Source organism: Manis javanica, chromosome 12, assembly GCF_040802235.1.
Source record: "Manis javanica isolate MJ-LG chromosome 12, MJ_LKY, whole genome shotgun sequence".
In the NCBI taxonomy this organism is placed as follows: Eukaryota; Metazoa; Chordata; class Mammalia; order Pholidota; family Manidae; genus Manis; species Manis javanica.
Window position 1 is genome coordinate 101,833,208 of NC_133167.1, and position 11,147 is coordinate 101,844,354.

An 11,147-nucleotide genomic window follows, 5' to 3' on the forward strand; every position below is an offset into this window, starting at 1 on the left:
ATTTAAAACATACTGTTTAGACATCCATGCAGCGTGCTCAAAAGACAAGTCTGCAGTTCCAATTTTTTTCTTACACAAGTCGATGTGTTTTCGGAACTGAGCAATTGCATCCAACGGGGTGTTGTGCTGAAAACACAGTCTACAGATCTGCAAAATGTAAAATCAACCCCAAAGCAAGAAGAAAAGCCAAGTCAAAGGCATATTCACTTAAAAAATACATAAAAATTGAGACTGACTTTAAACAGACTAGAATTTCCCCCTCCAAAGCTCTTTGCAATAGAATTGATTTTCTCTATGAGAATGATTAAGCTGAAACCAGATGTTTTGTCCCTTTTATAAATGAATAAAATTACTCCACATTTGTACTCAATCTATTCTATACCTTAGAAAAGCTTTTAAAGTTTATGCAAAAGAATAGTAAAGAGTATACCCAATGAAGATCATAAAGATGGGCAAAAATATCTCCAGCAGGTAAGTGAGGACAGATTAACTTTCATTCTAGAACTGTCAGAGAGCTAAACTTTCTGTAGCACAGTTAGGGCACAGCAGCTCTACACCAAACAAGAATCACAGAAATTCTTGAAAATTTTTGTGTGAGATGCTCTTTCAAAACAATAATAATCCATATGTTTGTATGGTAAAAAGACAAAGAGAAGAAACAAAGCCTGAATTTATTTCCATATACTTATCCCAGCTCTATTTTGTAGATTTAAAGGAATACATGAAAAGTTAAGGGTGTCATCCACCCTGTCCCTCAGCCATCCGATTTTCCAGTCCAAGGACACCCTGCTCCCAGCATGTTCTGTGATATGTACAGACAAGAGTGTGTGTGCATTTATATAAGCTATTATTTTTATACAAATAACATCCCACCAAGGATGCTTTGTGCCTTTTGACACTTAACAGTGTATACTGGGTATCATTCCGTAGCAATATATGGAGCTACTTCATTCTTAATAGTTGTATAATATTACATTATCTGTGATAATTTGTATTTACCAGTCACTTATTGCTAGATTGTTTCCAATCTTTTCTAATTACAAGATGAAATGAATATTCTTATATATATTATTTCCAAATCTTAGCACCTATGTCAGATAAATTTCCTGAAATGGAATTGCTAGGTTAAAGGAAACATCACTTTACATTTATATGATCATGAGAAAAATATTCTCTACAAAAGCTGCACCAGTTTACACTTAAACAGGGAATTGAAGTGTTGTTTGCCCCTCACATTGCCAACTCAGTGCCAGCCATCTTTAAAAGATAAGAGTGGAAATATTAAAAGCAAATAAACAGCCCTCACGTGCCTTTTTCTACCATATACAATCTTACTATGCTCAATAAGCAGTATAAAAGTTTCCTTTAAAGTGAATAGATACACCTTCTCGGTGGCTATGCCATTAAACCAAAGAATGGTACATAGCTCTAAAAAGTTGCATCTTTTAAAATTTAATAATAGGATCAGCTTTCTTTCCACTCTCTGATGCTCCTCCTTGAAAACGAACAAAAGACCCTTCTTTGTGGAGTTTTACAAAAGTACATCTTCCCTCAATGAGAACTCTCAGACCCATGAACTTGAAAACAAGCATTAAAATTAGGCTGCTAGGAACTAGGGTGCTCCTTGAGATAAAGGGCATAAAGGAGGAGAGCATGATTAATCAAATACTCGCCTTTCAGAGCAAGTAACTAATCTTGATTTTCGACTTTTGATAAAATAATCTAGCATAAAGACAAGTTTTCTTTGTTCGGAAGAACCATATTACCTTGTAGTTAATAAATCCTGCCATAGTCTTAATTTCCAGAATATTGGTTTCATGGGCTCTCAATTCATGTACAAGATTATAGGCAGTCCTGTAATTCCTAAAATCAACATGGAGAAGGTGGTTAATTATGATCATGAAATTCAATTAAAATAGATCAGAAAACTTAATGACACTATGAAATTTACTTCTGATAACTAGATGGAAATTTTTTTTTAATCCCAAAACATCATAGAGATTATTCATCTCTAGAAAAAATAAAATAAATGGTATTTTATTTTATTTTACCTGAATCTAACCAACATAAACATTTTTAAATTAAAGTTTGGCTGAGATTCAGAAACTGCCATTAATATGTTACTATTAACATAGAAGTAAGAAAAATTTCATTTGACAACTGAAACTTACTTCAGAGCATTCTGTGTATCCTGTTTCAATTCACTGAAGAAAGCTATTTTGAATTGATGTCTAACAAATAAAAGCTGAAAGAAGAAATTACAATTATCATATATTCACTTAAAATTGTAAAAATTACAATGTTTATTAAGAGACATAAAAGTGTGAAGGAAAATATTCAAAATTAAAGTTCAAGAATTATTCCAACAAACAAGTATATTAAGAAGGCTATAAAAATCTATCTTTAAGAACTTTAAGGGCAAAGAGTATACAAAGACAGATTAGTTTTTAAAAGCTTTAGAAAAAAACCTCTAATACTATGGAAACCATTTAACAATATTATTATTAAAGACATTTAGTAATCTCCTCAGAAATACAGAATGATGAATAATCTGCTCTAGAGTGCTTCTATTATTTCCTCCCTTAGGAAATAATTTGTACCTGGTGTGTTGTTTTATTCAAAAATTCTTTATGAGATTTTACTCTTCTGATCTCACTGTAGTAGTAAGTCTGTGCATGTTCATAAAAGGCATTTTCTAATCTGTTAAACAAAAACCCAACAGTCAAACACTGAAGTTATTTTAAACCAACTATTTTCAAGAATAGTATTTGTAAGACCTGAAAGTAAAATCCAGACAGACATAATGTCTAGTTTACTTCATGATTAAGATAAAAAGTGAAGCCAAAAATAAAATTAAGACCCCCTAAAAGCCATTTAAAACTATTTATAAACCAAGAAATACTTGATAAAAATAACTTTTTAATTTGTAAAAATAAGGTATCTCTAAGATTACTTCTATTATTTTATCATTTTATAAATCTGAAAGAAACAGATATCCAGTACTCAATAAGATTTTACTATTTTTCATGATTTTAATATTTAGGGTTTAGAGAGTAAGAAAACTAGTGGGAAAAGGCCAAAAATTAGAACTAGCAAGTGAGGTGAAAACAACATTTGTATGATTTAGATCCTGCTTCATTCCATAACCTTGAGATTACACAGGAACAGTGAAAGTTTGACCAGAGATGGATAACTTCAATGTTCCTTTTGTGAAAAGAAGTATCAGAAATATCTGCCTGATGGTGAAAGAAAACTGAATTCACAGTCAAATAAAGGTTCAACCTCAAGGTTTTTTCCTCCTTGGAAAAAAACAGATTTTTGAAGCCACAGTCAAAAGGTTTGAATAAATTGAAGTAAAATATGTAAAGGGAAAAAAACAGAATGGGTAAGTCAAAATCTAAGAAATTCAACATATTTTCAAGGTTAAGATTTTGTTTAAAACTACGGTTTTAAAAATGTTAGAATATGAAAATAATTGAAACGAGATCCTAACTTTGAATCATACAATGTTTGAAAGAATATATTAACCTAAGATAAAGTATGAAGTTTCATAAATGGGTATCAATACATTACTTACTATTTAGAATGTTTCATCTGATGGTAGTCAGAAATATGTTTATAGGTATTGAGAATGATTAAAAAAAATGAAAACTTCCTCTCAACACAGAAATTAGTATTATTAATCTACATTATGTCAGTAACGATGAACGATAAATTTGGTTTTAGTTTTCAAGTTGGATATGTACTCAGAGGTAAGACACCTGTTAAAACAATTAATCTAGAGAATTGAGACCAAGTAGGCCTGATAAATACTATTAATTCCTTTAAATTTAGTTCCACAAAATAAAACCTTCCCTGCCCTTATATGTAACAGATTAGTTACAGAGATAACCCTGGAATAGAACTTTTAACTTTTTAACTCATAACTTTTTAACTTCTATACTACTTGATTGTTAGTTTTCTTTTTTCTTTTGAGAAAAAACATACAAACAGTTCAGAAACCATAAATGAATAAATGACAGATCTAGTCAAGAATGAGATTAGTGAAAAAGACCAGTCTTTTAGCAGATATTCCAAAATTACACTTTTAAGGTAACATGAACAATTGAGAATGTTTTGGGGGAAGTGGACCTTGAGTCTAACTTCCTGTTCTGTAACAGAATATCCAGTGCATTCAGTCTTCCCGCTTAGCACTTAAATTAGCTCCTGTTTAGATGTCCATGGTTTTTCATGATGTCCCCCTGCCCTAAATAACTACTCCTTCCTTCCCACTAACCCTGACTGCACCACACAGCTGCAGTGTCTCCTCTTTTTTAAATAAAACTGGACCCAAGTTATCAATTTCTCAATGCCTTACAAACAGCTGAAAGGGAAAAAAATGTTTAAGACCTTTACCTTATAATATAACCCACAAGGTGGTCGGTGTGCGGCAGTACAAACAGAGACTTCCCTGAAAGTTCACACGCATTACATAAAGCTGCAGCCCTTTCTGAGGCAATGACATCTTCTCCTGGTGACAAATCCCACAGAGGTAAAAGAGAGAAGCAAAATAACATAAAAGAGGAGAGCATCAAAATAATATTATGAATTAATAATTCATGATTAATTAATATTGAAGCAACATAATATCACTTCATAATTATCAATATGCTATTAATTAGCTATTATTAGGTACAAATAAGTTATTGTTATAATTAAGTCATAATCAGCTATTGATTATAATTAGGTATTAGTTCTTTGCTGAGCCATTAATTATAATAATTATAATTAGTAATTGTTGATGGAATATTAGCAATTAATCACATTAACTATAACCAGTCATTAATTGGTTATTATCAGTAATTAATTCTTATGTGCATGAGTTATGATCGGTCATTAAGATTGGTCACTGATCATTGGTTATTAATCACAACTGGTTACTGATTGAACATTCTTATCATTTATTCATATTGTTGTCTGTTGATTAGTTTTTAATTATGATTGGCTATTAATTGGTCATTGACCATCATTCATTAATCTGATATGGATCAGGATTACTTATTAATTAGTTATTAGTCATTACTGTTTATTAATTGGTTTTTAATTTTCATCAGTCATTAGATATGGATCATCATTACCTGTTAATCAGTCATTAGTTATTATTGTTTATTGATTGGTTTTTAATTACTACCCATTATTCATTAGATTTTGCCTATTCTTATGATTAGTCATTGAGTGATTATTAATCATGATCACTTATTGATTATATATTCATTGCCACTTACTAGATACTAATCATGATCAGTTAATCAGTCTTTAATTTCATCAGCTATTAGTTGGTCATTATTTATTATTTGGCTATGAATAATCATTAACTAGATTTTTATTATTATCACTTATTAGTCAGCTGATTGTTATCATTAATATTATTTTAATATATTATGATTGATTTTAACAATATTAGTTAATTATGTTACAGTAATATTATATAATGATCATTATAATCATTAGATATTGTTGCCTACTGTTAGTTACTGATTGCAATTAGTTATTAATTGGTTTTATTACCAGTTATGATTTTTTATAGTTATCCATATTTAATTGATCATTATTTAATTTATCTAAACTAAAATCTAAACAAAAATTAGTTTTTAGTTATTGTAATTTCATTGGTCATTATTTATTACTTATTAGATTTCTACTATCATAACTTATTAACTAGTTGTTTTAGTTATTGATCGGTCATTTATTATTAGGTGTTAGTTCTTGATCAGTAGTTATTATTAATGTCAATTTTAATAATTTATTAGTTATTGATTAGTTATTAAGTAACTTCTTAATACCTGGAGGCAAAGGGGTTTTCTTCTGAATCAGAACCACTGCAACTTTTGTGTTTCTCCCTTGTAAACTTTGTCTGCAAAGGAAAAATTATAATAAAATTAATTATATAATTAAATTGTTTAAACTTTTAAAAATGTGTTCATGACTTTACATAAAATACAAGCTTGATAATTGAATCAAAGACAAAAAATTTAAAAAACCCAAAATTAGAGGAAATCTTTTCCTGCCTACAAAGAAAAACATGCCACAATGATTTATGTTTTACAAGTGTAATCTCACATCAGAGTTCCAATACTTAAAAAAATCTGCTTCAAAAGCAAAGTTTAATATATACTTTCATGTAAAAGTTACTACTTATTTCTGTATAGTGGTATATTACAGAGTAGTCATTCAAAAGAATTATTTAAAACTGAAATGATGACAAAGTGCTTTATGAGAACCCAAGTAAAAGCATTTTGAAATACAGACTAATTTGTCTTCTCAACTTCTTCACACACCTTAGCATTGTGTAAGTCAGTACGAATGCGATAGTAAGGAACAAGTTTCAAGATAGTTCAGCAATCCCCAAATGCTCAGGTGCCTCCAGTAAATGTCAGTAAATAACAGACATGCGCAATGTACCAGTGGAAGCCATACCTGACTATTTCCACTCTGGTAGCGCACTCTGACTGCTTCTCTTTCCACTGGGGCTCATCCCAGTCCAGTTCGTAGAACACAACAACTAGGGCTGGCACCAGATTCAGGTGTTTATTCATCCAGCCAGTCTTTAAGATCCCTTTAGGAATGTACCATTCATATGAAGTTCTCTGCAAAGATTGGAGAAGTTGAAGGGAGTTTGCAACAAACAGCAGAAACCAACTGTTATGAAGTAACAGACATTTTATGTGCATTTATCTCGTTCAACAGATACACAGTGCACTTTTAAGATGAGGAAATTCAGGCTTACAAAGATCAAGTAAGAGCTCGCAAGCACTGGAGGTAGAATCTCACCCCTAGGGCCACTGCAATTCCATTTTAAGAATGACCAAAGCCCGGGCATTTCCAATGACGTGGAGGCTCTCAAATACCCTGTGAGGAAACGGCCCTTGTCCAGGTAAACGCTACTTACATTCCTCACCAGCCCAATTTCTGTTCCAGTAAAAGCTGCTCAAATAAAATACTACCTAAAACTCAAGATGGTTTCATGTGTTTCAAGGATGTACTGTCAGGACAGCATTTCACCTTCCTCGCAGATGAAGGAAACAAGGACGCACAATTCTTAATTAAACACAGAAGCACAATGGCCGGCACTTGGGGGACGGTGCTAAGTGCCAAGTCGTGGGAAGGGATGTGGCAGATAAATATTAGCTCCGAAGATGCCGGCTGAAATCCCCAGTTACGCCCGAAGAGCGTGCACCGGCTCAGACTACAGTACCCCATGTTGGTCCAAAGTGCACTTCGAGGGAGGAAAGACGAAGACAGTAAGGAAACCTGACACAAAAAAGCCTGGGGACTCAGGAAAGAACTGGAATAGGAATATGAAAAGCTCCTGAATTTGAGAATTAATTTAAGAGACAAGGGGTTTTGCCGGGCCATGATCTTCCTAGACACAAACACCATACCGAAAAAAAAAATGTGTAAAGGCCAGGGGTGCTGTCACCCACGTAACTTCAGAGAGTGCACAGTGTCTACAGCTGGGCATGTTTAAACATGGGTGGCTCTCAAACTCATGAGCAATCGCATCAGCTGGCCACCAAATGCACAGGGCTTACCCCCCCACCGCCGAGTGAAGCTGAGGCCCGGCATTTCCATTTTTAGTGAACTGATGATATATTTGGTGCAGAGACCAGTCTGTCAGAAACACAGCTCTAGGGCCAAAAAAAAGAGAAGGAAAAAAAAAGTGGGGAGTTTATTTTGATCAATGTGTCTTGTCAACTGACTTTCAGACCAACCTCACATGATTATGGTAACAAATCAATACACAGCCTTCTTTAAAAAGTAACTGACACAGTAAACACTGTTATGATCAGTTTCCACTATGATGTTCATCCTAAAAGTCAGTTTTGAACTTAAAACCTTCCCTCATTCCACCAGGAATAAGCCGTTTTACTTTCTGCAGAGCTCCCTAAGGACAGACAGCATCTTTAAATTCCTATCGCCAGCCTACTGCACAGTTCTGGGTACCTAACACACAGCAAATACTCAAAAACCGTGTGTGAAGCTGAGCCGAACTGCAAAGACCATGAATTCTGTAACTATACTGGTGATGAGGAATGGGGAATGTGAGACCCTCCTTTTGGAAAAGTCTTTATGGAGACTTGGAGGTTTTTAAACAAATGAAAAAAAGAGAAACTTAATAATTATAAAGCAATTTTTCCTCCAGGATTAAAAAAAAAACACCCTAGTATTAAACATGCCTGTGGTATGTACATACATTAAAAAGCCTATCACTGCAACCATCATCTTGATAAACTCAGACATTTTCCATCACAGACAATAGGAACTAAAAAGGTACACACAGATGCAGAGAGGGCGAGGAGAGCCCCATGCAGTTATAATGGCGTTACCTTGGATCTACATTTAGGATACTCATGGTCACCTGGGAGCACCTTGAAAGAAATCGGAACCCGATCAGCCCTCCGATTGGCACAGAAAGCATCCCAGACAGCTCGATGGACAGCATTATAAACTACATCCAGGCCTGTAAGAGCAACGAAAGCCATAGGCCGACAACATAATTCCACGGGGAAGTCCCACTGTGTGGGGCTCATGGTCAAGGAGTCACAAAAAATCTGAAATACAAATGTTAATATATTCATAATTAATTTATGTACTATCTGTACTATATGACTCTCCACCATTAAAAAATATTACAAAACGACAAAGACTGAGTGTCTGCACTGTTGAGCAAATATGATAGAGACAAAGGGAAAAGTTCAATTCCTGAATGGACCTTATTAAAATGTACTATCGGTATTATATTTTTAAAAATCTTCCCTATTACAAAAGTTGTAGTCAACTTTAACACAAATCGGTACTTTTGGTAACGTCTCAGAATTTTGATATGAACAGACCAAGAAAGCAGGAAAGCAAATAAATTAAAATAGGTCTCATGACCTCTTCCAGCAATAAGGAAAAATAATGATTGACTTACATATACAATAAAGTACAACTATCTCTAATTTCTCTGTAATTGCTGACATCTAATTTCTGGATTCCTGGGAAATTAAAATAAAACACTAATTATAAATAGCTATGTTTTCTTATTTCTCCACAATTAAGATAAAATGTACTATTTAAAGGAAAATCTATAAGGGAAATACTACTAATGACTGGAAATTTCTGGGAGGACATATTGTGTTCTTTAGCTGAGAATCAGTCTACAATAAATCCAAGTATGCACTAACTTTAGAAAAGCAGTTATGTAAAAACGTGTTTATTCCTAACAAAATCACCATATTTAAAAATTTATCATATCCAAAATCATATATCATGAGGTTCTTTTTAAAAGGTAATTTTCACCAGTATATTATACAAGACTCAAATACAATTTTTGTGAAAAGCAAGGCACATTTATGCCACCACTCAATAACTGAATGTTTTTAACTGGAAAGTTAATTTAAAAAATTATTTTATGTTTCTCACATTTAAGTACTGAAGGAACAATTGGTATTGAATTAATGATTTGGAAAACTTACCAGAAATGATAAATGTCTACAAGAGACAGAAGTTTTAGATTAATTTACAGACATTTTTAGGACAGGATTAAGTTATGAGGCAAAAGACTGCATGTTCAGAGAAAGAAATACTACAGTTCTCAGGAATTTGGGGATGAAAATTAAAAACAGGTGGTCAAAACACAATATGGGTGCCTCTGCTTTATACCAAAGAGTCTAGATGGTCTCAGGAGTCCATTTCAATAACCCCAGGCGCTCAAGAGAATTAGTTGTGGTCTTTGAACATGGGGTGGAAATAAGGGGAATTAGAAATGATTTACAGAGCTCTAAATCACAGTCCTGTCCAAGAGAAATGTGAACCACATAATTTAAAAACCTCTAGCAGTTAGATTAAAAAGGAAAACAGGTGAAATTAATTTTAATAATATTTAACCAATATGTCCAAAATATTATTTCAACATTGATATAAAAGCTATTAATAAGATTGTTTACTTTTTAGTACTAAGTCTTCAAAACTGGGTGTGGGTTGTACACTCAGGGCACATCTCAATTTGGACTAGCCGATTTCAAATGCTTAACAGCCACGTACAGGTAATGGCTACCATCACTGAAGGCACAGCTCTGACTTACTCTGCCTCAAAAAATTACTTTATGAAAATTGGATCCGAAATTCTTGGCACATGCTACCTTAAAAAGCTTTGGCACTTGATAAGGTCGAAAAGGGTAGGGGGGGAATGTTAAGAACACCGCCGAAGGACAGGTGCAGGGGCTGTATGGACCTCGAGAGCCTGTAGGAGAAATTTCCATAAATGCCCTGGAAGAAGCCAATGAAGTAACAACCGAACTACGACACGGAAGAAGGTGCGGAAGTAGTAGGTAGGCAGACAGTCTGCATGGAGGACCACGTAGTGCAAGGGCAGTAATCTGGAAACTGGCGTGTAAAACAGTAAGACTCTTGGAAAGGATTATACACTGAAAGGCAAGTGGAAGGTAAAATAATGTCACTATATTTTAATTAACGGAGGTTCAGGGTGTAGGACAGAAAACTTAGTAACGATGAAATTCAGAGAAGTTCAGCTACCAAACGATCATTAAGACGAACCACAGTTTGGGGCCGGGAAGGTAAAGGAAAATCAGACGTTGAGGATGCGAAGCAACCTGACTCAGGAGAGGATTCGGTCCCCAGGGTAGCAGTATTCAGCCCCGGGAGCTCCGAGGAGGACACGCGGGGAAATTAACAGTGTAGCCCTAAAGGCAAACGCTTCCCTCCCCTCTCCTCTCCTCCCCTCCCGCCTTAACCCTGGAGTCGCTATAAACAGGTGCGTCTTTCCTTTAGCCGCCAGAAGAGAAATGCCAGGACTGCACGCTCTGACGCCCAAGGAAAGCACAGGCCCCCCAAACCAGCGCTCGTCTCCCCTCGGCGCTCCCCCTGGCCTGCGGGTCTCCGGGCCCGGACTCACCTGGCCGCACGCCCCGAGCCCGCTGCAGCCGGGGCCGGCGCCGCCAGCAAGGGGAGGTCCAGGGGAGGCGCGCGCGGCTGCCCAGAACGCCGGGGCCCGGCGCCACCGCCACCGCCACCGCCCGAGAGCCGGCTCCGGCAGGCGACACTTCCCGGGGCCCGCCTGCGCACGCACAGGACGCACTTCCTGGGCCCGAGTGACAGCGCTCGGC

At 35.4% G+C, this 11,147-nt stretch overlaps 1 protein-coding gene across 2 annotated transcripts in view; it reads right to left on the reverse strand.

Annotated features, from left to right (window-relative positions):
• TRAPPC11 (trafficking protein particle complex subunit 11) overlaps positions 1-11,142 on the reverse strand; it is a 36,852-nt gene extending 25,710 nt beyond the window's left edge. The window contains exons 1-9 of one of the 2 annotated variants that reach the window (XM_073219189.1): positions 10,937-11,142; positions 8,399-8,591; positions 6,457-6,626; positions 5,823-5,893; positions 4,396-4,510; positions 2,601-2,700; positions 2,172-2,245; positions 1,767-1,863; positions 14-147 (exon numbers count right to left, since the gene is read on the reverse strand). In XM_073219189.1, the coding sequence (XP_073075290.1) occupies positions 14-147; positions 1,767-1,863; positions 2,172-2,245; positions 2,601-2,700; positions 4,396-4,510; positions 5,823-5,893; positions 6,457-6,626; positions 8,399-8,482 (845 nt within the window). In that variant the 5' untranslated portion in view covers positions 8,483-8,591; positions 10,937-11,142. Of the gene's footprint in view, positions 1-13; positions 148-1,766; positions 1,864-2,171; positions 2,246-2,600; positions 2,701-4,395; positions 4,511-5,822; positions 5,894-6,456; positions 6,627-8,366; positions 8,592-10,936 lie in introns of both variants that reach the window. The other variant, XM_073219188.1, reaches the window with a different exon arrangement.
• Positions 11,143-11,147: the final 5 nt, after the last annotated feature.